General features: G+C 54.2%; 4 protein-coding genes across 7 annotated transcripts in view; 2 read left to right on the top strand and 2 right to left on the bottom strand.

Moving 5' to 3' along the window:
• The window catches only part of LOC116824745 (uncharacterized), an 864,335-nt gene that overhangs the window by 136,361 nt on the left and 700,437 nt on the right, over window positions 1–27,537 (bottom strand). The window lies entirely within an intron of this gene.
• The window catches only part of LOC116824014 (uncharacterized), a 585,485-nt gene that overhangs the window by 248,752 nt on the left and 309,196 nt on the right, over window positions 1–27,537 (bottom strand).
• On the top strand, window positions 2,886–27,444 carry LOC116823297 (uncharacterized). The gene is given in 6 exon segments (XM_075070433.1): window positions 2,886–2,969; window positions 3,422–3,548; window positions 6,137–7,566; window positions 7,568–7,719; window positions 22,026–22,028; window positions 24,760–27,444. Coding segments are annotated over 5 exon segments (2,583 nt in total). The 5' UTR covers window positions 2,886–2,969; window positions 3,422–3,514; the 3' UTR covers window positions 25,724–27,444.
• LOC116823300 (butyrophilin subfamily 1 member A1-like) lies at window positions 10,641–17,970 on the top strand. 4 transcript variants are annotated; one of them, XM_032777771.2, is made up of 3 exons: window positions 10,641–10,921; window positions 15,355–15,414; window positions 16,042–17,729. In XM_032777771.2, exons 1-3 carry the CDS (start codon window positions 10,912–10,914, stop codon window positions 16,566–16,568), a joined length of 597 nt encoding a protein of 198 aa, XP_032633662.1. In that variant the 5' UTR covers window positions 10,641–10,911; the 3' UTR covers window positions 16,569–17,729. The 4 variants fall into 4 exon arrangements, 1 of the variants encoding a protein (XP_032633662.1); XR_012656692.1 differs by lacking the exon at window positions 10,641–10,921 and adding an exon at window positions 13,149–13,235; XR_012656694.1 differs by lacking the exon at window positions 10,641–10,921 and adding an exon at window positions 13,431–13,592 and having other exon boundaries at window positions 16,042–17,970.

Here is a 27,537-nt window from a genome sequence, read left to right as displayed (position 1 = left end):
GGAGAAGTGGGGGGCTGTGAGGGGAAGGGGGTGAGCGGGCTGGAGGGACAATGGGAGAACAAGGAGACGCTGGCCGGGGACGGGAGAGAGGGAGGGAGGGAGGGATAAGGGGAAGGGGTCGGGAGAGATACAGGGGCAGCTCCCTCACTCCATGATGCCCCACCCAGCAGCCACTGGGGATTCCTCCCTCCCCCCAAAATAGTACAATGAGCATTGCAAGAGGGGTAGCGGGGGGGCGGGGAATTTCCCTGCAGGGCTGAGAATTTGCACAGCAAATATCCACCCTCCGCCTCCCCTCCTGCACTTGGCTGCCAATTTAATACTTTGTTTCCAGAAAATCTCATTATTTGGGGCCCTGACTCCTGGGCTGACCAGGTGCTGGTCTGATTTTTGTACAGGATTTGGTGTCACTCCAGAGTCACCTCTAGCCCTGGCCAGCAAGGGGTGGAATTGGGGGTTGGTTTGGTTCAGGTTCAGTGTTCGGTTCTGGTTCAAGACACCCCAAAATGGTTCAGTTGCCAGGCAGTGCCGGGGGGCGGGTAGGAGCAGCTTCCTTCGGTGAGGAACTGAATTTGGGACCTGTGTCAAGTGGGGCATTTGGAAGAAGGAGCTGCCCCAGGGGCTGGGTGGGAGGAGGCCTGTCTAGGGGGGAGAAAAGTTGGGGAACCAGTTCCTTTTTCCTTGGGATTGAAGAGTTATCGTCAACTTCTGGGACCGGGAGCACCCCCCTTCTTCTCTCCCACCTCCCTCTCTGCTCCTAGGGGCTGTCTCCTCTTCTCCTTCTACTGGGGCCATCACCTGCCGGGTCCTATTGATCATGAAGGAAAGAGCAGAGACAGTTTCATTTTGTTTGATCAGATACTGAGCTTAAAAACAGCTGAAACATTATGGTAAACAGCGACCGGTTTTTCCCCCCAGTTCAGTTCAGATTCAGCGTCACTGAGTAAGAGAAAAATTATGGATCGAGTCTGGCTCCAGCTCAGTTTAAAAATACCAGTTCAGACTGGTTCTGGTTCGGTTCTGGTGCGAGTCCAGCTGGGCACATGAAATCTGCAGCTGCTGCACTGATCCCGGGGGCTGCTGGGGCAGTCCAGGGAGACTCAGTGATGGAGTTTGTCTCTCTCTGCTCCTAGAGTTGAGTTTTCTGGGTCAGACGCTGCTGCCTCCGGCATCGTGATCTGGGAGCCCAGACTGGGGAGAAACCTTCATAAATGCCGCCACTGTGCCCAGCCCAGGTGGGGACTTTCCCCTGTGGCTGGAATTAGCCCCCCGCACCAGCCCGGACCCAGAGCCTCCAGGTGATGGGGAGAGAACTGGGGGAAAGTGCTGGGGACAGGCAGGAAAGTGACTTTTCAGGGACCAGCTGGCAAGTTTGTACCCGAGGGGAAGGGGCTTCCAGTGTGTCTGCGGGTCCCAGAGCAGCTGCCTTCGGGGACACAGCTAGGCTTTCGCTGGAGAACGAACGCCCCTGGGAACGGGACAGTCACCAGTTCTCCCAGGCGGAGGGGAGAGGGAAAGATGAAGCCGAAATGGGCAGCAGGAGCAAGGAGGAGAGAGAGAGGTTCCCAGCTCCCAAACCTGCCCATATCCAGCTGCTGCGTCACCCCCATGGGGCAGATTGAATGTCCTTGGAACAAGGTGAGGAGCAGAGAGAGGAAAGGCCAGTGCCTGCCTCTGTCAAGTCACGGCCCTGCTGAGCCGATGCGCTGCCTGGGGACAATAAGTACAGAAAAACGGACATGCTGGTCAGACCAGTGGTCTGTCTAGCCCAATATCCTATCTTCCAACAGTGGCCAATGGCTGGTGCTTCAGAGGGAATGAACAGAGCAAGGGATCATCGCGTGAACTTGTCATTCTCTCTTTACTTCTCACAGTCGGAGGCTAGGGACACCCAGAGCATGGGGTTGCATCCCTGGCCATCCTGTTTAATAGCCACTGATGGACCTGTTCTCCATGAATTTATCCAGTTCTTCTTTGAACCCTGTTATAGTCTGGCCTTCACAACGTCCTCTGGCGAGGAGTTCCACAGGTTGACTGTGCATTGTGTGAAGAATTATTTCCTTGGGTTTGTTTTAAACCTGCTGCCTGTTAATTTCATTGGGTGACCCCTAGCTTTTGTGTCAGGTGAAGGGGTAAAGAACACTTCCTGGGAACAACGTCGGGGGAATCCACCCAAGCACCTCCTTTGATTCTGCTTTTTTTCTAGCATTTGTCTCAGAGCCTCTGTCCCTGGGAAGGTTTAAAATTGCCTCGGTGGGTCCAGCCCTGGTGGGAGGGGCCGGGACTGTGTTGTAATGAAGGGCCAGAGGCTACAGGAGAAGCGTTTCAGTGGCTTCTGGCGGCATAAGATCTCCACCCACGCGAGAGGCGGTAGCTGTGTCAGTGGGAGAAGCTCTCCTGAGCGACGTCAGTTATACCTGGGTGTGGGCCCCGCCAAAGTGACGGAGGGTTTTCCCAGAGTGGCAGAGTCTAGAGCAGGGGTCAGCAACCTTTCAGAAGTGGCTTCATTTATTCACTCTCATTTAAGGTTTCGCATGCCAGTCATACATGTTAACGTTTTCAGAAGGTCTCTTTCTATAAGTCTATAACATATAACTAAACTGTTGTTGTATGTAAAGTAAATAAGGTTTTTAAAATGTTTAAGAAGCTTCATTTAAAATTAAATTAAAATGCAGAGCCCACTGGACCGGCGGCCAGGATCCGGGCAGTGTGAGTGCCACTGAAAATCAGGTCATGTGCTGCCTTCGGCACGTGTGCCATAGGTTGTCTACCCTGGTCTAGAGCGTCTTTTTGCAGGGAAAGACCCTGGGTGGGGAATCAGGGTGTGACATGGACTAATGCCCCTCTGAAAGCTTCCTACTTGTCCCTCTCACTCCGACAGGCTGAAGAATCACATCCACATTTCGCTCCAGATGGTCCCGTCTTCTGGGAGACGGGGAAGAGAAACGGCTGAGGTGTAGCCCGCTCAGGTAGGAGATTTTCAGGGAGCTGTGTGTGTGTGTGTTTGGTTTGTAGAGAGATGGGGCAGGAAATACACGGGGCGAGGCAGGGCTGGGACATGTTCACCTTGGGCCCATTGGAAGGGGGTGACCGTCCCCCCATTTCTGAACGAGGAAACGCCCCACAGACAGGGCTGGGAAAACTGACCAGATTCTCGGCGCTGGAGCCTGGACCCACTAGCCGGAGGCTACCGTGGACTATGCAGGTGGTAGGATGCTTGGAGCTCTGCTTCCCGTATCAGCCGGTGGCTAGGAGGTGTGTGGAGAATGAGAAGACCCTGCTGGGAGGGACCAGGGGCTCCCGCGGCTGGCTCCTCTGAGCAGGGTGGGGGTGGGATTCTGCTTCTCCGTCCCTCCTCCATCATGATGAGTGGGATTGTGGCTGGGGCAGCAGGCTTTGAGTGGAGGAACTGATGTTTCAGATACCGGTGACCTTCGAAGAGGTGGATGCACATTCCACCAGGGAAGAGGAGGCTCTGCTGGACCCTGCTCAGAAAGCCCGCTACAGGGACGTCATGCAGGAGAACTATGAGAATGTGACCTCGCTAGGTAAGGGATTCCCGTCCCCTCATTTAATAAACGCCGTTGGGTCTGCATTTCTGAATCTGGTCAGGTTCCTCCCTGCTTGGTTAGGTTGTAGAGGGAGGGTCGCATTGTCCACAGCTCCAGGACAGCTCATCTCCATACCCCCTCCAAGAGAGCAGTCGGAAATCTAATGGACATGCTAATTCAACCCCGTCTCCAGCTTTCAAGGGTCCAGAAGCAGGGCGTTGTCCTGCCTGTATAACTTCTCCTTCACCTTCCTCCTTGAGACTAGCTTCATCCGTGGTGAGGGCTCTAGGTTCTGAAGGGTATGAAATAGGCAGGAATTTAACACCCAAGCCGTGGGTGGGTGTGTCCATAAGTCCCGCAGAGCCCACAGATCTTGAGAACTCCTAGTGAGGTCATGACGACATCCCCCGCAGACCCCGAGGGGTCTGAGTTATTACAATCCCACGTAAGGTCAGGCTAAACTCAGGGAATGTCCCTCGTGACAGATACTCTGCCAAGACTCCATGCAGCTGAACCGTGCCTGATTTCACCCCCTGCGGAGGATTTCCCATTCCCAAACCTGACCTGATCACCCGGCTGGAAGGAGGGGAAGAGCCATGCATCCCAGATCTCCGGGGGGAGGGATAGCTCAGTGGTTTGAGCATTGGCCTGCTAAATCAAGGGTTGTGAGTTCAATCCTTGAGGGGGCCACTTAGGGATCTGGGGCAAAATCTGTACTTGGTCCTGCTAGTGAAGGCAGGGGGCTGGACTCAATGACCTTTTGAGGTCCCTTCCAGTTCTAGGAGATTGGTATATCTCCTATTATTATTTTAGGCCTCCAAGGAAAGGGAGCTCTTGAGGGGCACCCGCACAAGTGTGGGGCCAGGGAAACTGACACACAAAGCACCTGAGATGCTCCAAAATGTGCCATGAGCAAGCGCCCTCAGCTCTGCCCCATCTCACCCAGGTCGGGGCTGCAGTCAGCAGGTGTCATATCATCACGGCAAATACCAGTCCCGGCTTCTCATCCTCCCTGACTTTACTTCCCTGGCAGCGTTTGGATGGGACATGGAGGCAGAATCCATTGTCTCAGGCTTGTATCTACACTATAGGTTATGACAGTGTCACTTTTGTTGCTCAGGGGGGTGAATAAACCAACCCCCCGAGTGACGTAAGTTACACCCACATAATCGCCAGGTGTTGACAGCAGTATGTCAGTGGGAGAGTTTCTCCCATCGACTTAGCTACCGCAGCTCGGCTGGGCTGGAAAAAAGCCTCGTCTACACTATGGAGTTTTGTCAATGCATGTGATGCTAATGTTCAGCCACTGCTGGCATTAAACCCCTGTTGCAGGTCCACACTATGCTCCTTGTGTTGGCAGAGCCCATCCCCACTAGCCGGTCTTGCACCGACACAGAGAGCAGAGCACTGTGGGTCGCGATCCCACGGCGCAGCTGGCCACAGGGTGCTTTGGGAAGGGCTTGCAGTGCCTCGCGGGGCAGGTGGAGCATCACGTCATGCAGGTTTCATCCTGCTACACCAGAACCTCAGAGTTATGGAGACCTCAGGCACGGGGGTTGTTCCTAACTCTGAAACGTTCGTAGCCCTGAGCAAGATGTTATGGGGTGTGCCTCAGGGCAGATGGCTCGGAGCAGGGGCTCACAGCTGTGCCTGCAGACCTCAGCGTCTTCACCTCCCACCTGTAAGCGGCTGCCCCATGCGTAGTGAGTAGGGGGCGGAAGTGGGGACAGGCAGCCCAGATGTGCCTACCTTTTAAGCCGCAATGCAGGCACGGTGCAGTATTTGGTGGGGTTTTGTCTCCACTGCTCCCTGATTCCCTACCTCCAGTTCCACATGGTGTCCGGTTGACTGGTCAGTCTGTAACTCCGGCGTTCATATCTACTGTTGATTGCTAGCTGAAGCGTGGGTGTGGGGGGGTGGGAGGAGGGGAAGAGTGCGTGTCAGGGAGTGTGTGTGTGTTTGTGAGAGAGGAGAGACAGAGACTCTGTGTGTGTGCAGGGGACGTGTGTGTGTTCCTTCCCTCCTGCTGCAGCAGCCTGCCCTGCCGGGGAGAGCAGGATCTCGCGTTAATGATGCTGTGATTCCCTCCGAGTTCTTCTGCAGCCTCGTCTGCCCACAAACCCAGGAGATCCCCCCCTCCCCTGTAGTCCAGGCAGGCGTGTGTTTGCTGCCACCCTGCTCAGCTGGGCAGTAGCTCTGCACGCTGAGGAATTTCAGCGCTTCCGGGAGCTTTGAAAGGGGAGGGACGCAGGCCCGAGTAGCTGGATGCAGGGCAGCGGAGTTCAAAACAGTGACCCGAGTGGTCACGGCGGGCATTGTGGGATACCTCCTGGAGGCCAGTTACGGTGACGTAAGGAATGCAGCGTCTACACTGATACTTTGTCTCTCTAACTTTGCTGCAAAATCCTTTCCTCGAGGTGGGGTTTTTTTCATTTGTTGCCAAAACAGGAGAGTTTTGCCAACAAACCTCTGTTGTTTTGTCAACAGAAGCTGCCTTTTGCAACAAAACTGTGTAGTGTAGACAAGCCCTATCTAGGGAGAGCACAGACAGTGACTTCTGGCTGGATTGTCTCTCTCTCTCCCAGCAGGTGATGAGCATGGGAGTGAGGACAAGGAGGAGAATCAACAGCAGGAAGCTCCTGGGAAAGTGGAACCTCAGGGGACGTTTTTGAGAAGAGCTGAAGGGAGTTTTTCCCAGTGCTTGAAACAGGGAAATGCCTGGGGATATCAGGGCAAGGCAGGGAGGCAGCTGAAAAAACATCCAAGGAAGAAACTGGATGAATCCATTCCGTGCCTGGGTCCCAAGGAAACCGCAGCTCCGCAGATAAATCACAAGGAAGAAAACCTCTATAAATGTCTTGACTGTGGGAAAAAATTCAGTGTGAGAACAAGCCTTGCTATGCATTGGAAAATCCATACAGGAGAGAAACCCTATAAATGTTTGGACTGCGGGAAAAGTTTCCGTCAGAGTTCACACCTTATTACACATCAGAGACTGCACATGGGAGAAAGACCCTATAGATGCCTTGAGTGTGGAAAAAGTTTTAATGAAAGTTCATCTCTTACTAAACATGGGAGGATCCACACAGGAGAAAGACCCTATAAATGCCTTGAGTGTGGGAAAAGCTTCAATTTCAAATCAGCCCTTACTGTGCATCAGAGAACCCACACAGGAGAGAAACCCTATAAATGCTTGGACTGTGAGAAAACCTTCAGTGAGAACTCACATCTCATTAACCATGGGAGAATCCACACAGGAGAGAAACCCTATACATGCTTGGAATGCGGGAAAAGCTTTCATAAGAGGTCATCCCTTCTTACACATCAGAGACGGCACACAGGAGAGAGACCATTTAAATGCCTGGAGTGTGGGAAAGATTTTAGTGAGCGATCAGCCCTTATTACACACAGGAGAACCCACACAGGAGAGAAACCCTATAAATGTTTGGACTGTGGGAAAAGCTTCAGTCAGAGGTCGCATCTTATTAACCATGAGAGAACCCACACGGGAGAGAAACCCTATAAATGCTTGGAATGCGAGAAAAGCTTTTGTCAGAAATCGTCCCTTCTTACGCACCAGAGACGGCACACAGGAGAGAGACCATATCAATGCCTTGAGTGTGGGAAAGGATTCAGTGTGCGATCGTCCCTTCTTACACACGAGAGAACCCATGTGGAAGGGAATCCCTATAAGTGCCTTGACTGTGGGAAAAGTTTCATTCAGCCATCCAGCCTTATGACGCATCAGAGAATGCACATGGGCGACAAACCCCATAAATGCTTGGAGTGTGGGAAAAGCTTCAGTCACAACTCCTACCTTGCTAGACATCGGAGAATCCATACAGGAGAAAGACCATATCAGTGCTTGGACTGTGGGAAAAGTTTTGCTCACAAGTCAGGCCTGGTTGTGCACCAGAGAATCCACACTGCAGAGAAGCCCTATCGATGCTTGGATTGTGGGGAAAACTTCAGCCACAAATCAAACCTTACTAGACATCAGACAATCCACGTGGGAGGAAAGACCATATAAATGCCTCGACTGCGGGAAAAGTTTCATTTAGACATGAACATTTGTTACGCACCAGAGAATACTCACTGGAGAGAGACCCCAGAAGTACTTGGACTGCAGGAAAAGTTTCATTCAGATCTTGCACCTTACTAGACATCAGTAAATTCAGGGCTGTCCTTAGGCATATGCAGCTGCGTAGGGCACCCAAAAATTTGGAGCACCCCTGGGTCTTAGTGTCCCCCCTTCTGCCTCTTCCTATCCCTGTTCTGACCCTTCCTGCAGGCTCCCACAGCTGGTGAGTCTTCCTCCGGACGGGATCTAGTAACTTAAAAGTGAAAAAGCCTCCAGCCTGTTAAAGAGCCATCTGAGTGTTAATGAAGCCATGTCACAGGCATTTGCCAAACACCAGGAATAGACTGTCAATTTCTGAATTTACTGACGAAACCAGTTGGTATCACTGTCATATTTACTCAGAGCATATCAGTCTACAGGACCTTAGTTTAAACTTTGCTTTAAAATATTTCATTAGTGAGTTGGTGAAGATTATAAAATTGCCGCTCTAAAAAATCCTTGCATAGATTTTTAGATGCACAATCTGAGTATTCATCTTTCGCCTTAAATGCTTGGATCTTCAGACATACAGTTTTTAAAATAAATCCTTCAGAAGACACACACACCCCTTTGTCTAAAATACGCATGAGAGTCCAGTCTGTCGTCAAGCATAGGGGCACCAGCTTAATAATACTGCATTGGGCTCTATAAATCCTAAGGACGGCCCTGAGAGAATTCGTACTGGAGATAAACCTGATAAATGCCTCCACTATAGGAAAAGCTTCATTGAGAGAACAAACCTTATTAGACTTCAGAGGATCCACAAAGGCTATAAACTTCATAAATGCCTCCAGTGTGGGGAAAGCTTCAGTAACACCAGAGAATCCACAAGGGCGAGAGACCCTAGAAATAGCTTGACTAGATTCAATCTGAGTTCACACATCAGTGATCCACGCAACAGGGAGACCTTGACCGGGCAAAGCTTCAGTAGGCTGCTCCCGAAGTACCAGCATCAGCAAATCCACCTGGGGAAGAAACCTCCGAGATGTCCTCAGGGTGGCAAATCCTCCAAGTGAAGCTAACGCTGTACTGGGGGATCAAATACTGAGGGACCAGGAGGATGGGTTTTGTGGGGGAAACCAGGGATTGAACTAGGAAGCAGGGGAATCCGTGTGCTGGGGCAATCGAGCATTTGGGGACTGTGGGATAAGAAAGGGAGAGCACAGGGTATAAAGAAGTGCCACTTCTTAACATTCATTCCCTCGGTACCTTTGTGATGGGTTTCCCCAGGGTGCAAGCTGGAACTGGGGTCCCGCTGAGCCCTCTGGCATGCCAATCTGGGCTCCCTTACTCACTGAGACAGAGCGATTTTAAGTAATTATAAGTAGTGAGCGTATAGATCAAAGCAGATTACCATGAGAAATAAAACAAAACACGATCTAAGCCATATAAACGAGATAGGATTTGAATCAAGCAGGTTACAGTTTTGCGTACACAGGCAGGAATTCTTCTGTCCCGCCTGGGACTCCCCCACTCCCCAGTTCACTATTGATTCCTGAGGTGTCTTCCGGTGTTGAGTTGTAGGGGGAGAGAGGCCCAGTGGTGATGTCACTTCCCTGTCTGATAGCTTCTTAGTTTCAAGCCGAGCTCCCAGCAGGAGTTTATGGAAAAGTACCAGCAACAAGATGGGGTCCAGTATCACATGATCTAGTCACATGCCCTCGCAAGCTTGGGTGAGTTCTAGCAGCCATTACTCATGCCCTGGCTGAAGCATCCACACGAAAGATCATCGGATGAGGATAAGCTTTTCCCGTAACCCGTTGTTTTTGCTGATGGGCCATTCAACCTGAATAGGCCTTTCACAACGTGCTGGCTAGACTGGAGGTAAAGTATTTTGTGTTACTCAGGAGCAAACACATTGGAAATACAGATTATAGAATATCAGGGTTGGAAGGGACCTCAGGAGGTATCTAGTGCAACCCCCTGCTCAAAGCAGGACCAATCACCCACTAAATCATCCCAGCCAGGAGGAGAGGCCGACTGCAACAGGGAAGGAAGTTACTGCCTTGCCCGAATGATCCCTGCAGTGATGGGAGATATCGTCAGGAGAGGGAGGTGCGGGAACAGAGCTAGGAACCTCCTGGGTTTGTGATCAGAGCCAGGCAGCTGAGGCTGAGAACTGTGAACTCCCTGCATCAGAGCCAGAGCCAGACAGGAGTTGGCCTAGGAGCGTCGTGTGAAGCTGCCTATCTATCACAGGGCACGTCTAGACTACGCGCCGTATCGGCGCGTTAAAATCGATTGCTTGGGGATTGATATATTGCATCTAATCTAGACGGGATATATCGATCCCTGAGCGCGCTTAGATCGATTCCGGAACTCCACCAACCCCAACGGAGTTTCGGAATCGACATGGCGAGCCACGGACATCGATCCCGCGCGGTGAGGGCGGGTGAGTAAATCGATTTTAGATATTCGACTTCAGCTACGTTATTCACGTAGCTGAAATTGCGTATCTAAAATCGATTTTATCTCGTAGTGTAGACCTGGCCACAGTGTCCTGTGTGGAGATGACAGAGACGGTCTCTGCCCCACTCCCCCCACTCTCATCCCTCCACCTGGAGCTCTGTGGATTTCCTGCTCTTGGGGTGTTTGCTTTTGTGCCTGGCTCCCAGCGCCTCTCATGGCTCCTCGGCATGTCTCTACCCGTTCACAAATGTTGCTGGTTCAGGCGGGCGTGGGGCTGAAAGGTCCTGTGTTGGGTTGCGTCGGACTGGGGACAGGTGTCCGTCTTTGTTCCTCCTTTGAAATAACCAAGTAGAATTTAGTTTCTCGCACTCCCAGTGTCCTGTGCATTCAATGCCGACCCGCTCCAGAGCTAAGGGGAAAGGTAAAGGCCATGCAGACGTGGTCTGGGATGGAAATACACAGCGAGGTCACCCAAAGAACCGCGTCCCTCTCATCGGCTCCTCAAACTCCCCATAGAGATAAACCTCATCAGCTCCTGTGCCTCCCCCTGAGCCGAGCACAAACTAGGAACGTCTGCCAGGATCCCTCTCCCCCACCCTGGCGTAAACCAGACGCAATCCCACAGGAACCCCTTGACCCGTCTACACCCGCGTGAAGTTGTTGGGAGAGGAGAATCAGACTGCTGGCCTCTAGGTGTGTTAGCAGGAAATACACCGACACAGAGAGATGCTGATCCCCGAGCCGCATGTCAGCTCAAGGCCCCTGTCATACCGAACCGGCTGCCCGCGGGTAGCTCAGGCTCATTGAATCAGTGAGGCCATTGGCAGCAGGATGAGGAACGGTGAGTACGATTTTGCAGGGCTGGGAATTGAGATCGTCAGTGTTGTACAGACAAAACTACACAGGATCTTTTCAGGGGGCAAGACAAAGATGCCACATTTGTTATGATGATAATCTGATTTATGACCAATAACTAATATCTTTATCCTTATACACACACATTATACCTAATACCCTCCCCCCCACACACACACACACATATCCATGAGATGTTCTGCAGCTGCTGCATAGTTACCAGTCCTGGACATAGCTTAAGTTCATGGCTTGATTTCCCAGCTTGGGTTCGTAGCTCGTGGCGGTAACTGGCCAGGAAAGCCGGCCACAAGGACGAGCTGGGTCTCCGTTGGGCCTGCACCGATGTCCTTCCATGTTGGCAGCAGAATGTTACCCTCCAAAGTCTCCCATCTCACCCATCCTTTTTGTAGGCTTTAGTCTGAATCCAGAGTCTATAGGTCTTGCTGTGTCACTGCCTCTGGGTTTGGTGATTGATCACAGGTCAATTGCAGGCCTGACTTTCAGCCTGGGACCTGGCTTTGATCTTCCTTCTATTGTTCCTTTTCTTTTTAGGGTGGACACTGCTTACTTTGTTAGGGCTCCTGTCTCCATCTTCAGCCGGTGGGGTTTGAACTCTATTTCATCAGGACAGGTTGATTCCATCATTCACACATGCCTCAGTCCCACATCTAAACTAAACTAATAAGATTACAGCAGAGATTGCAAACATGAAGGTTGGAGGAAGTTTTTACAAAATGGAGTGAGTGTTTTAAAATGGGGTTTGAATTACAATATGGCAAACAGTGAACAGAAGTTACAATGTAGGCAAGTGTAGTGGATGGTGAACAGAAGTTACATTAATAAAGTGAACAATTAAAAACAATTTCATTCATCAGTTCTACACCAGGCTGGGGAGTTTCTCTCTGCTGCTCTTCGGCCTGTTCCTCCTCCTTTCCCCGTGTCATTCTTGTCTGACTGCACAGTAACTGTTCCCACCGATCCCAGGATTATTGTTAGGACTGTAGCAGCTAGAGGCTGCGTGGAGGGCTGAGGCCCTGTCGTGCACGGTATTGTGTTACACACACAGTGTGAGAGGCAGATCCTAAGGGAAGGAGCTTCAAGTCTGAATCTACAAACCAAACCAAGTCACGATTCTGTCGGTGTCAGGAGCATCTCTGTGCCCTTAAACCAGGGTTTCAGCTTCCAAGGTGTGGGACAGAAACAGATTCTTCTTTCCCCAAATGACACTTAGAGTGCAGAGCACAGCCATGGGGAGAGAAAAAAATCGGCTTCTCTGGCCTCCATCGTCTGAGTATCGGAGAGCTTGGAGGTCTCCCCTCTACATGGCCCCCTGGTCCATCTCCATGACTGGAGAACTCCCATCTGCACTTTCCTGCCCCCTCATCTCTAGGGCCCCTGAAGCTCCTCCCCAGCCCCCTTCTCCATATGCTCTGGGGTTATTAAACTCCTTCTCGGCTCCTGTTATCTCCTTCCTACCTACAACTGTTCTTCTCTCTCTCTCTCCTTTCAATTTCCCAGCTGCCCTTGTTGAGGGCAGGGGCCTGGGATTTGCTGTCCCACTCAGTGGGGTCACCCCAGCACCCGCAGGGACCTCACCGGCTTGTCTCTGTGATGAGAGTGAGGGGTTTACTGTGAGGCGTCGATGTCCAGCCCGTGGGCCCTTGGGTGCTAGGTGGACCCAGGACACCGGGGAGTCCCCAGCTGAGCCCTGCAGGGTGAGACGCTGCCCCGGGACTAGGGGGGTTTCTCACCCTCGTTGGGTCCTAGTGTAGACAAGATGCTGCTGTCAGAACGGACCCAAGCCAGGACCCCAAAGCCACCCACACCCTATTTTGGGGACCCATGGCAGGTGGCTCCTCCTCATCCCATTTGTGGGAACTATGACCCCCCTGTATTGCCTGAGGGGGATCCCCCCCCGTGCCACTGTCGCAGCGCCTCCCACTTGCTGCCCCCCAACTCCTGCCCCCCACACCGGAGCCTGCCCTTTGCCCCCCTCCGCCCCCTGTTTTACCCCCTCGGGTCACGTTTTGGCTTCTGCACCCCCCGGGGATTTCAGGGAGCTGATTCGGGGGGGACGGGGCGTCAGCTGCTGCTACTGAGGCTGCACCGGAGTCCAGGAAAAGTAGCCAATCCGGAGCGGAACCGGATTGCGTCTGACCCCACGTGAGTCAAATCAGGTGCTTCCTCCTCCGCCCCCGTGCGAGCAGCCGAGCCGGCTCGGCCCGGCTGGGAGGGGAGCGGGCACCCCACTGCACCCCCCGGGCCTTGGGGGGACCCCAGGAGCTGCCGGAGGAGCAGAGGTGAGGCTGGGGGGGGGCAAATGTGGGGAGTGGCAGATGTGGGGGGGCTCGGAGAGGGGCAGGATTGGGATCTCCCATCAGATCTGGAGGCAGAACTGATGGGGGAGGGGGAGGATTGATTTGGGGGTGGGGACCAGATAAATGTCTGGGCGGGGGGCCAGGCAGATGGGGGGGGGGAGCTTGTGCAGAGACAAAAATCGCTTTACTCACTGCATGGGGGTGAGGGGCAGCTAATTCTCACCCACCCACTGGGGGTCAGACACCAAACCCACAACAGAATCTTTAAAAACCCCACATGATTTGGGGGATCATTTCCCTGATTTTTGGCGGCTGACTCAGGAGTTTTGACCCGTCCAGGTTGGTCCATTTTCCTCACAGACTCCAGAGCCGTGACTCTCCCAGGGGCTCCCGGACTCCGTGCCAGGAAGGGGTCGCGCCCAGTGGGTGCTTCAGACGGGTGCTCAGGAAAGCCAGATTTACCCTGCGCAGGGAACCCGGGAGAAGTCTCCAGGGTGACGCTACTTGCCCCATCGCTCAGGTGCATTTCACACAACCTGCCCCTCTAGGCTGTGGGTGCAATTTGTGTCTCGCCCGAATCACCCAGTGCTGGGAGAGGTCGGCTAAAGACGTCTCCTGCCCTCAGTGCAAACAGGCTGTGGCACAGAGAAACCTCCGGCCGGCCAGAGAGCTGGCAACTTCCAAGGTTAGCGCCAGCTCCAGTGTCGGTACAATTGAGAAGTTCCTTCTGTTTGCAGGGCGACATTTCTTAGTGCTTGAGCCTCGGTCCCCACACTTGGATTGCCCTGAAATCCGCTGGGCCTCGTGGGGTGAGGGCTGGGCCCGTCACCACGTTAGGGGTCATTTGACCAAGGGGTTCCCAAGCTATCGCCCCTTCCCAGAAAAGCGTTTCTGGAAGTGGAGGGATTATGTGACTGATTTTTGCGGGCACCTGGGGAGTCCAGTCATGGCTCTGATCAGACCCCAAAGAGTTTGGCTGCTCTCCCCCCGCCCCCCACTAGTCCCTGACACCCATTAGCTCCTGGAGAAACAATATTAAAAATGTTCCAGTCCATAAAGGGTTAAGCTCTGTGGGGCGGCAGGAGCCAAAGGGGGCCGCCCTTAGGATTTATGGGGCCCTACGCAGCATTATTACGACAGCAGAGCAGGGGTGGGGGGCAGGAAGGGGGAGGAGGCAGCGAAGGATAGAGAGATGCCCGTCCCGCCTCTCAGTGGCAGAGAGTCACAGTTCCCCGCAGAGACCCCGGACCCTCCCTCCCGCAGCCTGGACGTGCAGAAGGTACCTAATTAAAAGCACTGAACTTGGGAATGAAAATCTGTTGGTCACGGGCATTTTGATCTGCCCTGAAGTTTGTCAGACGTTTATTTGCAGAACCTTTGTAGTAAGGGCGAGTGGGCCAAGCTGCTGAACATGACATTCAATACTATGGAAGGCGTCATGCAGTTCTCCTCTGTGCTGCGTTTTCTTCATCAGTCTTTCTAAGCTGGTTGTATATTTGAAAGGGATTCTTCAGCCTTCAGAAAGGAATCAGTCCAGATTCCTACCTATTTAGCTCACTGAAACAAAGACATTGTTTTAAATTGAACAGTCACAGGGGTTTAGCGTGTTCAGAACAATGTTCATTGCGTTTAGAAAACAGGAACACTCATTTACTGTGTGTGATCTCCATAACGAGACGTGTTTCTGAAATTTCACCGACTTTAAAAAATATGTTTCCAAAGCTTTTAGACATCACAAAGGATTTGATATCTTACTAGGTACTGATATGGCGGGAGGGGTCTTTTAAAAGTAGCTAATCAGCTGGTCAGAAGGAAAAGATTCCCAGGCACCGCTAGAGGCTGGGCACCGTGCGGCTAGGCAGCCGTTCTGCAGAAAAGGACCTGGGGGTTACAGCGGAGGAGAAGCTGGAAATGAGTCAGCAGTGGGCCCTTGTTGTCAAGAAGGCTAATAGCATTGTGGGCTGTATTAGAAAGGTGTGTGTGTGTGTGTGTTCGTTCCTCTGTCATAATAACAACATTATGATGTCAGCTAATAGTGGCAATGCCGTTGTAAACGTGAGGAAATGAAATCTCATCTCCCCTATCCTTTTCTTCCCTCCAGACGCTCTGCCGCCGGAAATGGAGTGGGACTGGTGGAAGAGGCTGTGGTCGTATACGAAGGGTGAGGGTTCACCTGGTGGTTCTATATACACCTATGGAAACATCCTTGTTAAAGTAACACGAACACGCAACTCAAACACGCACTGATCATCAGGACGATTGTCACTGACCAGCCCCCAAACACCTTCTCTGAGCCCGTGTGACTCCGCGATGAAGTTGTATTAAAGATCTCTGTGTGTTTGTTCTCCAGCATCCTCCCCTCCTCTTGGGCCGGGGTCTTTCTGAGCTCTCCCTTCATGCGGCTCCCTTCTCTCGGGCCGGGCGAGGGGCTGCCTCCCAGGATATTGACCTTACTCTCGGGTCTGGAGCAGTTCCCCCAGTGCCCTGTCCTCCCCTCTTCTCCCAGGAGAAGGAAGAAAGGACCAGCTGGGGGAGGGGGATCCCTAGGGGGGTTAAATCAGTGTCCAGCCTCCTCCTCTGCTCTCCTACCTGCAGATTCAGTCTCTCTCCTCCCTGTGTCTCCCGTTCTGTGTCGGGGTGTGAGACAGAGGAATCAGTCAGGTACCCGGGAGCTCCCCCGGATCCAGGAGTGTCCCAGCCAGTCAGGGCTGCCGGGGAGTGGGGAAGGGTCCCAGCCTCCCCCAGGGCTGGGCTCTGCCCCTAACCCTCCGCTTTTCTCTCCCTCCAGCGAACGTGACTCTGGATCCAGACACGGCCCATCCCATCCTCGTCGTGTCTGAGGACGGGAAAAGTGTGAGACGAGTAGACGCGTTGCAGGACCTGCCTGACACGCTGGAGAGATTCGACACAAGTCACTGCGTGCTGGGCTCTGAGGGGTTCACCTCGGGGCGACATTACTGGGAGGTGGAAGTGGGGAATGGGAAGTACTGGGGTGTGGGGTTGGCCAGAGAGTCTGTGAGGAGGAAGGGACGGATCAGCCCTAGCCCTGAGGAAGGGATCTGGGCTATGGGGATACAGGGGTCTAAGGGGCAGTTTAATGTGTACCATGGTTTCTCCACCCCCGGCATCCGTTTGATCTCGAGTGAGACCGTACAGAGGGTAGGGGTTTCCCTATATTATGAAGCGGGGGAGGTGGCATTTTTGGATGCTGATTGGAAGTCCCTGTTGTTCTGCTTCCCTCTGATACCTTTCCATGGGGAGAGGATCCTCCCTTACTTCTGGGTGCGAGGATCCCCGCTCAGACTGTGTTCCTGAGACAAGGGGGTGGGGAGACAGAGAGTGTCCCCCTGGGAATGAGAAAATGGGTTTCTCCAGCCTCCAACATCCCAACCCCCATGGCCCTGGAGGGCTCCCATCTCTCCGAGCCCCTGGACCTCTCCTCTCCCCGAAAGAGCAATGCTCAGCGTGCCCATAAAGAGCCGGCTGGGAGCTGGCCAGAGAATCTCATCACAGCGGGTGTCCCCTGGCCCGTTTCCCACTGCACTCGGTGCCTCTGGAGGCTGCCCAGGCTTGGAACCAGCACCCCTGTCGGTCCAGCGCCGCCCAGGAGCGGCCACACCCGGCACGGGGCCCCCCTTAAATCTTTGGGCCACGGAGCCCCTGGCTGGGTGACTTCTGTGGGGGAGGAGTTTGGGGGTTGGAGGTGGAGTTTTGGCAGGGGCTGCTGGAGGGGCAGCTGCTGGGTTTGTGTGATGGGATTTTCCGATGCACCCAAATCCCCTTGTAATTCCCTGCGTGGGGTCCCTCCCTGTGGCTCCGTTGGAAATCCCAGCTGGGCAGTGTGAGCTCTTCTCCGCGTTCAGAGCAAGCTGGATAAAGATCCTTGGGTTTTATGTCATTGGCGGCGCTCGTTAACCTCCTGCTCGCTCACCGAACCCTCCTTGCCAAAGCGGGTCGGCTTTGTGGGACTGGATGGCCACGGTTTAGCCGATGCCTTTTCAGTGGCAACGGGTCGTTTTGCCTGGCTACTAACCACCCCACGGCATCTCCAGGGGAAGAAGGGGGCTTGGTTCTTAGTCACACAGATGCCTCTGCCGCCAGTCAGGCAGCGCAAAAAGGCCTTTTCTGCATTACTGTGTGTGTCACCGTAGCGTGTAGGAGTCCTAGTTAGGGACCGGGACCCGTTGTGCTAGGAGCTGCACAAATGCAGCAAGAAAAGATGTCCCTGCACCTGGCAGCTTCTGGTGCAAGAGAAACGACCAGAGCTGGAGACAGACAGACGGAGGGGGAAGGGGACATTTCTCACACCACAAACCCCCTCCCCCAATATCTATAATGCACCCCAGCGTCAAACACTCTGCCGCCAGCTCCGTGCTCCTGGACGCTCTGCTGTGCTCCTGGGTAGGCTTGGCTAACGGCAAGTTTGTTTGTTTTTTATAGACTATTTTGACAGAGAAGAGCAACATTCATTTTTAAGCCATTTTCTATTTGATCTGTTTACATGTTCGGTGTTTTGCACACTTGTGGGGTTCGAGCATTGTCAGCTTTTCTCTAGGGCAGCGTTCCCGGGGGAGGGCTGGTCAGACCATCGCTGTTTCCGGAGAGATGCTGACAGGTGAAAAAGTGGAAGCTGTAAAACCCTCAGACACAATTGTACGTTCTGTGCTGGGCTGTTGACAAAGTGAATTGTTTTTAAAATCTAACTTTTAACTTCTCAGCAGCCGTTTTCCTTCTTCACCTCTCTGCTCAGTTGGCTGATTAGCAGTGGAAATATTTCCCCGGTCAGTGGGCGTGTGGACAATGAAATGGACGTTTCCTGGAAACAAGAATCTCACCCTTTGAAACCAGCTCAGTCACTGTCTTAGCCTCCACCTTTCCCAGAGTCTGGCTTCAAGGGAGGCCAACCCCCATCCCGTCCCCATGTGCCCCCCTGCCTCTCCCTCCCCCACGGGAACCCAAGGTGCCAGATGGCCAGCGGTAGGGGGTGCGGCCCCAGCTCCCATGTCCCACAGTGCGGCCACACCCCCACCGGCCCTAGAGAGCCAACCAGCCCCAGAGTCCCTGCAGGAGGCCATGGTAGGCTGTCTGGGGAGACATCACCTCCCGTGGCCTATGATACCCAGTGCCCATGTCTGGCTCACTCAATCATCTGTGTTCCTGCCTCAGTTTCCCCCAAGCTGTGCTCTAGCAGCTGTGTGTTAGGGGCTGGGCACATTGGTGGGGGGCTGGGACCATTTCTCACAGTCCCCAGCTGCCCTGTTCTGGCTGGGGCAGTCTTGGAGCTGCCTCAGTCCTGGGCCCTGAGGCTGAGCAGAGGGGTCCCCATAGTTCCTCGTTTCTCGCTTGTTTGCAGAAACTTCGGCTCCCTGCTCCCCCGGCTGGGCCTGCTCCCGCCTCAGCGGCTCAGCCCCAGCCGGAAGGTGGCAGGAGCTTTTAGTGAGGAGGGGGCAGAGGAGGCAGGTGCCAGCTTTGAAACCCAGCGGGAAACTCCCCTCCCCTGAGGGCACCATCCCCTTCCTGGCCGGGGAGCAGAGAGGGAAGTGCAGCATTGGGGAAACACCACCCAAGCCCAGAGTATTGGGTGGGGCAGCCCCCAGCCCAGGGAGTAGGGAGGGGAGCAGCATCCCCCCAATGCATGGAGCTGTCAGCAGAGCCCAGCCCTGCCGGGGGGAAAGGCCAGATGCTGGGGACGAGCCATGGGGGTAAAGGCCAGGCCTGGGCTGCTCCATCTGCTACCGGGTTCGAAGGGGGGCTGAGGGTTGAGCATCCAGGGGCTGAGTGGCATTTGGGGGGGATCATAGGGAGGGTGGTGGGACAGGATGGTCACTGGGACCTGCTGTTCAGGGGAAGGGAGCTGTGAGGGGCGGGGGGGTTGTGGGAGCAAAGGGGGGGTTGGGAGAAGGGAATTATTAGGAGGGTCACGGGGGATCTATGGGGCAGTTCAAGCTGCAGCCAGGAGGTGAGGAGCACAGAGATTTCTGAGCTGGGGGGGTGAAGCAAAACCATTCACAAATGGTGAATAACATCCACCTGGCCCCTTGTGCCGGCGTAACTTCCTGGGGCTCAGCACTGTGAGCCCTCCCCTCCCCCGCCGAGCCACATCAATTACGCTGGGGTCAGGGCTCGTGGGCTCAGTGCTACGGCGGTGGGAGAGGCTTCCCCCAGCTGCCGCCCTTGGCAGAGGTGGTTGGACGTGTGGACAGGGCCTTAGTCAGTGCCCAGTTCCTCCCTCTCCCTCCCACACGGCGAGTGGGGTCGGTTTGTTCGCAGCGAGAGCAGCCCCAGCGCCCCCCCCGCCCACCTCCTGAGCCAGGCCCCACTCAGCGCCTCCGGGAAATGCCCCAGGATGCTGCCCCTCAGAGTGACCTGATCTCCCTTCTCCCCGTCACTGACCCGGCGTGGGAGATTTGTGAGGCCGCCAGGCCGACCCGGCGTGGAAGATTTGTGAGACCTCCAAGCTGACCTGGTGTGGGAGATTTCTGAGGCTGCCAGGCTAACCCGGCGTGGGAGCTTTCTGAGAGCGCCAGGCAGTGCCAGATGTCTCAGAAATGGGGGATGAAACATCCAGAGACAGTGACGACTCAACAAGGGGGCGATGGGCCCTCTTTGGGGTGCAGACAATAGAGAGATCTGATCCCCTGAGTGGGGCCTGTCATCCCAGACAGTCACCTACCAGGGGCCCAGTGACTTCTGCTCATTCCCCGTCTGATCCCAGGAGGGGCCTGCGCCTGTTGCCAGCTCTGATCTCTCCCGAGTGGCGGCTCAGGGGCATGGGGGATATTGCTGAAGAGACTCTGCACTCCGGATAGTTAATTCTCCAGCTGGGACTTGTCCACACATGCTCAGGTTGAATGGGAAATCTGGATTCTGGCTGAGAGCAGGGGGAGTGAGGGAAGGCTGCCGCAGTCCTCCCAGCCCTGCCGGTGCCCCTCACTCCCGACCTGCAGCCCCCCCCAGCCCATCTGCTGCCCCTCACTCCCGACCCGCAGCCGCCCCAGCTCTGCCAGTGCCCTCACTTTCAACCCGCAGCCCCTGCCAGCCTGGCTCTGCTCCCCTCCCACTCTGCTAGTACCACTCACTCCGGACCCGCAGCCCCTGCTAGCACTGCCCGAGCCCCTCACTCCCGATTCACAGCCCCCGCAGCTCTGTCGGTGCCCCTCATTCCCGACCCCCACCCCCCGCAGTTCTACCGTTGCCCCTCACTCCTGACCCACAGACCCTGCCAGCCCGGTTCTGATCCCCACCCCCAGCCCTGCAGTTGCCCCTCACTCCCGACCCGCAGCCCCCACACCTGCCTGTGCCCCTCACTCCCGACCCACAGCCCCTAGCAGTCCAGCCCTGGGCTCCTCCAACCTTACCGGTGAGGGGAACCAGCAGGGCTGGAGGGGCTGCAGGTCGGGAGTGAGGGACACCGGGGGGGTTGGAGGGGCTGCGGGTCGGGAGTGAGGGGCACCACTAGAGCTGGGGGTGGGGGCTGTGGGTCGGGAGTGAGGGGCACCAGTAGAGCTGGGGGGGCTGCGGGTTGGTAGTGAGGGGCATCGACTGGGCTGGGCTGGCAGGGGCTGCGGGTCAGGAGTGAGGGGCATCAGCAGGGCTTGTGGGCTGCAGGTCGGGAATGAGGGGCACCAGAGGGGCTGCGGGGGGGGGGCTGCGGGTCAGGAGTGAGGGGCACTGGCAGGGCTGGAGGGGCTGCGGGTCAGGAATGAGGGGCACCAGCAGAGCTCAGGGGGCTGCGGGTCAGGAGTGAGGGGCCCAGGTGGGTTGGGGGGGCTGTGGGTCGGGAGTGAGGGGCACCAGGTGGGTTGGGGGGGCTGTGAGTAGGGAGTGAGGGGCACCCGCCAGGCTGGGGGCCTGCGGCTCGGGAGTGAAAGGCACCGGCAGGGCTGGGGGGGCTGCAAGTCGGGAGTGAGGGGCACCCGCTCTGCCCCCTCTCTCTGGCTGGGGGTCAGGGCCGGGCTGTGGGGCTGGGAAGTCCGGACCGCCCAGCGCTGCCGCCCGGCCGGGTTTGTGCAGACACAGGAAGGGGCTGGAGGAAGGAGCCGGAGCACAAAGCCCGGAGCAGCTGCTGCTCCACTCAGATCCGTGCTGTGGGGGGGAGCCCGGCATTAACCCCTCCCTGCCCGGCGCGGGGGGACTTTCCCCAGCCCCGGGCTGCAGGTAATGGACAGAGACCGTGGGAAAGTGCTGGGGGAGGGCAGGAACCACCCCCCCTTTGCCTGTCGCAGGGAGGGACAGACCGTGTGAACGGGGGGGCAGATGGGGCCAGAGACCGGGCCCCAGTGGGGTTCCCCTGGGTGTGTCTGGGGGGGCGGGGGCAGGGGCCGCGAAGGGAGGGGAGGGACAGACCGTGTGAACGGGGGGGCAGATGGGGCCAGAGACCGGGCCCCAGTGGGGTTCCCCTCCCCTGGGTGTGTCTGGGGGGGCAGGGGCCGGGAAGGGAGGGGAGGGACAGACCGTGTGAAAGGGGGGGGGCAGATGGGGCCAGAGACCGGGCCCCAGTGGGGTTCCCCTGGGTGTGTCTGGGGGGGCGGGGGCAGGGGCCGCGAAGGGAGGGGAGGGACAGACCGTGTGAACGGGGGGGCAGATGGGGCCAGAGACCGGGCCCCAGTGGGGTTCCCCTCCCCTGGGTGTGTCTGGGGGGGCAGGGGCCGGGAAGGGAGGGGAGGGACAGACCGTGTGAACGGGGGGGGGCAGATGGGGCCAGAGACCGGGCCCCAGTGGGGTTCCCCTGGGTGTGTCTGGGGGGGCAGGGGCCGGGAAGGGGGGGAACAGAGCGTGTGAAGAGGGGGGATGGACCTGGCTCTGGGGAGGCAGGAGATCGCAGGGGAGGGGGGCAAGGGGGTTTCTCTCTGGCTTTGTCACTTCAGTCTCAAATATTGATGCCAAACTTCCCTCTTCTCTCGCACTGTCACATGGGGGGTAAAATGCACGTGGCTTGTGCTGCTTTCCCCTTCAATGACTGGCCACGTCTCTGTTCTCGGCCTCGGGGTTGCCCCATTGTTTCCCTTAATTCTCAAAATTTGGTTTAAAAATCTCAGCTTTGGGTTATCTCCCCCGCCCGTTTTCCCTCCAGCCAATTGTCCTTTCTTTTTAAAGTTGCTTCCCCTGGATGGGTCGGCAGTGGTAGGGGGCGCAGCCTGGGTGAGCCCTGAGATGCGGCTGGCTCTGGGGTGGGGCCGGGGCAGCGGTCTCTGCCAGCAACAGGGCCTGGGAGGGGCAGAGCAGTGGAAGGCAGGAGCAAGTGTCATCAGTGGAGTAACCAGGCCCGGCTGTTGCCTTCCCATCTGCCCAGTGCCAGACCCACATGCCACCAGGTGCCAGTGCCCCCTCCCCGGCAGCCTTCCCTACCCTCCCGACCCTCGCTCTCTTCAAGCAGCTCCCCAGAGGGCTGCCCGCGGGAATGGCGGTGGTGGAGGTGGAATCCGTCCCCGTCTGTGCGTTTATTGAACGTTCACGTACAGACTGTCTCACGTTTCCCTCCTCCTGTTGAATCTCCCTCTGATCCAGGTGGCTTTTCTCTTATATTTTCAAATACTTCATTTTGGACCCATTTTCTTTCCAATTCTTACAGATTTACCGTATATGAACCTACCACCACCCCCATAAAATTTCCCCGTATTCTCTCTAGTTATCTATGACTAAGTGAATAGGCCCAGAGTTTCTTCCCTTTCTCTCTCATTATAAAATGTTAACATTGAATATCCTCGGGTTTTGTTTGTCTCAGATTCTCGGCTATTGAGCCAAAACCCTTCCCTGTGCTGCGCCTTTTTTCCAAATATAAAATATTCACAAGAATTTCACTCAAACTTTACTGCTGCCTAGTATCAATTATTGAGATAAAACTCCTCACCCTTTCCTCTCTCGTTTGGGAAAATTGATGGGAAAATCCTAAAATTTCCCCCATCTCTCGTTAATTATGAACTCTGGTATCAAATCTCAGATTTTGCTGTTTTCTATAGTTACCAAATATCGATTGAAAATCCTCTCCACGGAGGTGTCTCCATGAGTTGTTTGGAGGGAACCTGTTGCCCCAAATAAATTTCCAGATTGGAAGTTGCGGGGGGGGGGGTTAGATTCCCTCAGGGATCAACTTTCCCCTGTGATCTGAGAATCATTCATCTCACCCTTTATAGCCATTAAGTTTTTTTACTGGTGAAAGTGACTCGCCCCATATATAAAACTTTGTTGTCTGATATATTTGAAGAAGCCATTGTCTCTCACATTGCTTGCCAGGGGTAATGCATTCCTTGGCTTTCCTGATTTCCGTCCCTACACACTTGTGCTAGTCCCACGTAGACTTCCTTGGTGACATGCCCCTCCTTCCCTACCCTGTATGTATCCCCTCTGGCGTTTTAGAGAGCTAGAAATCTCCTTGTGCAGCCACATTGGCCTCCTGTGGCTTTTCTTATCTTCCCTCTGCGTGGAATAGCTTGATGCTGAGCCTCTAATATTACATCTTTTAAGAAGGATCAGCCTCCTTCAACTCCTTTTCCCCTGGTCTTTCCTGCTGTCTCTCTGACTCGGCTGAAATCTGCCTTTCTGAAGTCCAGTGTCCTTGTTTTGCGCTGGTCTCGTGTCCACCTTTCCATAGGATCCTGAATTCTGTCAGATCATGACCCCTTCCTCTCAAGTTCCCGACCACCTTCACACTTTCAGCTAATTCATCCCTGTGGCTCAAAACCAGATCCCAAATGGCTGACCCTCTAAGTGTTCCCTGAGTCAGAAAGTTGTCCCCTACACACATACAAAATTTGCAGGACGAATTATGAATTCACCTGTTTTCTTTCCCTCGAGCGGGGTTTCCAGTTTCCAAAACTGATGTGATCACCCCAGCTAGAATGAGAGGAAGAGCCGTGGGTCCCACATTTCCGAATCCAGAAGAAAGAGAGATCGTGAAAGTTGACTACATGGGTGAGGAATCATTCATCCAAGTCAAAAACTGTTGGTGACTGAAGGAAACGGTTGGGATTCCCTACATGGACCTTGGGAGCTCTCAACATTCAGGATTGTTCCCAGCAGGTGCTGGATCCTCAGGGCAGATTTCACTCCTACTCACCCTGACTGACACCGGGCAATGGCTCCCTTCTGATCTCTCTTCCCACTGAGTATTTTGATGGGTTATGGAGGCAGAACTGCTCCCTCCTCTCTCCCCTGTGGGGAAGTGTTTGGGGATTTCGGTTCCTGATTTCCATCCCATGTCCCCAGGTATTACTTTTCCATTTCTGTTTCTGAGGTTTCTGTTTCTTTTCCCACTAGGTGTTGAGATGGAAAGTGAGAACGAGCAGCAGACTCCTCGGGAGGGAGATGCTGAGTCAGTGGAAACACAGGGGGTATCGCTGCAAAAATCCAAAGGGAGGGTGCCCGTGAGTCATGACCAGGGAAATGCCTGTGAGAAACATCTTAGACCAGAGAGGCAGAAGGGAAACAAGCCCGGGAAGAGAGTGGGTAAATCCATCAATTGTTGGGAAATGCACAAAGACCTCAGTGAAACCCCAGCCCGGCCGAGAATCCTCACGGAAGAGAGAAAAAACACATGTATCGAGTGTGGGAAAAACTTCAGTAACCGTTCAGGCCTTATTAACCATGAGAGAATCCACACAGGGGAGAGACCCTATGAATGCCGTGAGTGCGGGAAAAACTTCCCTCGGAGCTCAGCCTTCATCGTACATCAGAGAATGCACACGGGAGAGCGACCCTACGAATGCTGTGAGTGCGAGAAAACCTTCAGTAACCACTCAGACCTTATTCGACACCAGAGGACTCACACAGGGGAGCGACCCTACGAATGCAGTGAGTGTCGGAAAACCTTCAGTTACCGCTTGGCCCTTACTGAACATCAACGAATCCACACGGGGGAAAGACCCTACGAATGCTGTGAATGCGGGAAAAGCTTCAGTTACCGCTCAGATCTTATTAGACATCAGAAAACCCACACAGGAGAGAGACCGTACGAATGCTGCGAGTGCGGGAAAAACTTCACTGACAGATCAGCCCTTATTAACCATCAGAGAATTCATGTGGGAGAGAGACCCTACACATGCTGCGAGTGCGGGAAAAGCTTCAGTTACCGCTCAGACCTCACTACGCATCAGCGAACCCACACCGGAGAGCGACCCTATGCATGCAGCGAGTGCGGGAAAACCTTCAGGCAGAGCTCACACCGCATTCGACATCAGAAAATCCACACGGGCGAGAGACCCTATAAATGCTGTGAGTGCGGGAAAAGCTTTGCTGACAGTTCAGTCCTTATTACGCATCAGAGGATCCACACGGGCGAGAGACCCTATAAATGCTGCGAGTGCGGGAAAACCTTTGCTGACAGCTCGGCCCTCATTAGACATCAGCGGATCCATACAGACGAGAGACCCTATAAATGCTGCGAGTGTGGGAAAGGTTTCCATCAGAGCTCAACCCTTACTAGCCATCAGAGAATCTGCAAAGGAGAGAAACACCCTGAAAACCTTGGCTAGGGCCGACAAAAGATAGTTTTTTCATAATTCCCATTTGGCACCATTTGAGTCACTGTGGCCCCACAACTGTCCCAGGTGATTTGCCTGCTTTTGCCTTTTGCAGTTCAACTTTTGGGGTTAATGCCATGGTCCTTTCTTTCAGCCTCCTTTTCCTAAGAATAAGCCCCTTTGTTTTCAGTTTAAACCGAATTTTAACCGAAAAAATCCCAGATTCTACAAAAAGTATTATTCTTTTCTGTCTTTTCCGATTTCCCCCCTACCTTTGTAGCATTCGGATGTATAACACTAACTTGTTTTATTAAGAAAATACAAGACATGGTATGAGCGAGACGTATTACAATAGTACGAATGTGTGTGTATACACAACGCTGCCCGTTGATGGAAAGCTCTGTATTCGTCTAGGAGAGACACGCACTAAACAACCGGGGCACACAAGCTCTGACGTGTGTGCGTACTGGTGAGTCTCACGCCCATCACCTTCCAATGTCAAGCTGTTAGCAGGTAACGGTTTAAAGATCTGGCATGCTACAATGGGAAGGCAATGAAAATCTGCCTCAGAATACGTTTCAGGACGCAAGTACATATTCAAATGTTTAAAAAACCCAAAGCAGGAGAAAAGAATGAAGTGGAGTGTATCTGCTTCAAATGGTGTGGCCCAGTGATTACACGTTTTTATAGGCCACTGTTCTGAGTCTCCAACAGTAACCTGCTTATTCAAATGAAAAGTTGTATTTGGGGGCTAGAGATATAGTATCCTCTTAGACTCAGAGGTGGCATTATGTTCTGAGCTCTGTTTTCGTTCTGCAGCAAACCACCATGAATTTCATTCATCAAAGCATTAATCTACTGAATACTTCCCGCCCCCCCCATCCTTATGTCCACCAAAATCGACTAGTATTTACCCAGAAAAATTAATAGTTTTCCCCACCGATTTTCACCTTTTTTGTTGTTGCTGTAGGAATAAACACTGATAAATTCCCGGGAAAATTAAATAAAACAAAAACCGAAACCAAAGGGCCCTCCCTATGAGTCATGGGAGTGTGTGCCCCTACTCTCGTCAATCCCAGGGGGGAGACAAAGGGGAAATCTTGACTAGCTAAAATCATCTCCGCTCTGCTTTTCCATGGAGTTAGCTCACTCGAGTTCGCTGGCCTCATGTAGAAACACAATTCTTCGTGCCGTGAAGAGAGAGCCCCTTTTATAGCACCCAGGATTACGGAGCACATTTCCTCCTGGCCTGACCTAACCTCCATCATTTTCTTAGTCTAACCAAACTGACCTGGCACACGTATTTCTACTCTTCCTCCCACTGCAAAGCAGTCGCTAGCCTCAGCACGTTCCCCCTTTGGGGGAAGAATTGTCTCATTCCCAGTTGTTCTCACATTGTCCTGTTGGTTGCTAAACAATTGTTGGTTTTAGTTCAGTTTTTCCTCATTTAAAATAGGTTTAAGCAGGGGCAGAGGCATGTAAACCGTCATTTCAGCCTCTCTTAACACCAGAGGGAAATGGGACGAATCAAAGGAATTCCCTCCATCCCTCCATCCCAGCAGTGTTAAACTCTGCACGGCTCATACAGAAGGTTTCTTCTTCACATGCTGCTTGCCCACCTCCCACAGCGTGAGGTGATGCCGTGTGTCGCAGAGCCCCCGGGCGATGCTCTGGAACTGCTCCCCACCAAGCCAGGCAGGACTTTGGGGAGCCTCCTCTCCCTTGGAGCAGACTTGTTCAGGGCAAGAAGCTCACACGTCTTCACCTCCTGGGTCTCTCCTTGGAGCATTCAGCATCCTCTGCCCCTCCGTGCGCTTCCCACAGCA

This window comes from Chelonoidis abingdonii, chromosome 11 (genome assembly GCF_003597395.2).
Source record: "Chelonoidis abingdonii isolate Lonesome George chromosome 11, CheloAbing_2.0, whole genome shotgun sequence".
Lineage (NCBI taxonomy): Eukaryota > Metazoa > Chordata > Testudines > Testudinidae > Chelonoidis > Chelonoidis abingdonii.
The sequence above is the reverse complement of the archived record's forward strand: the minus strand, read 5'-3'. Positions and strand labels throughout refer to the sequence as shown.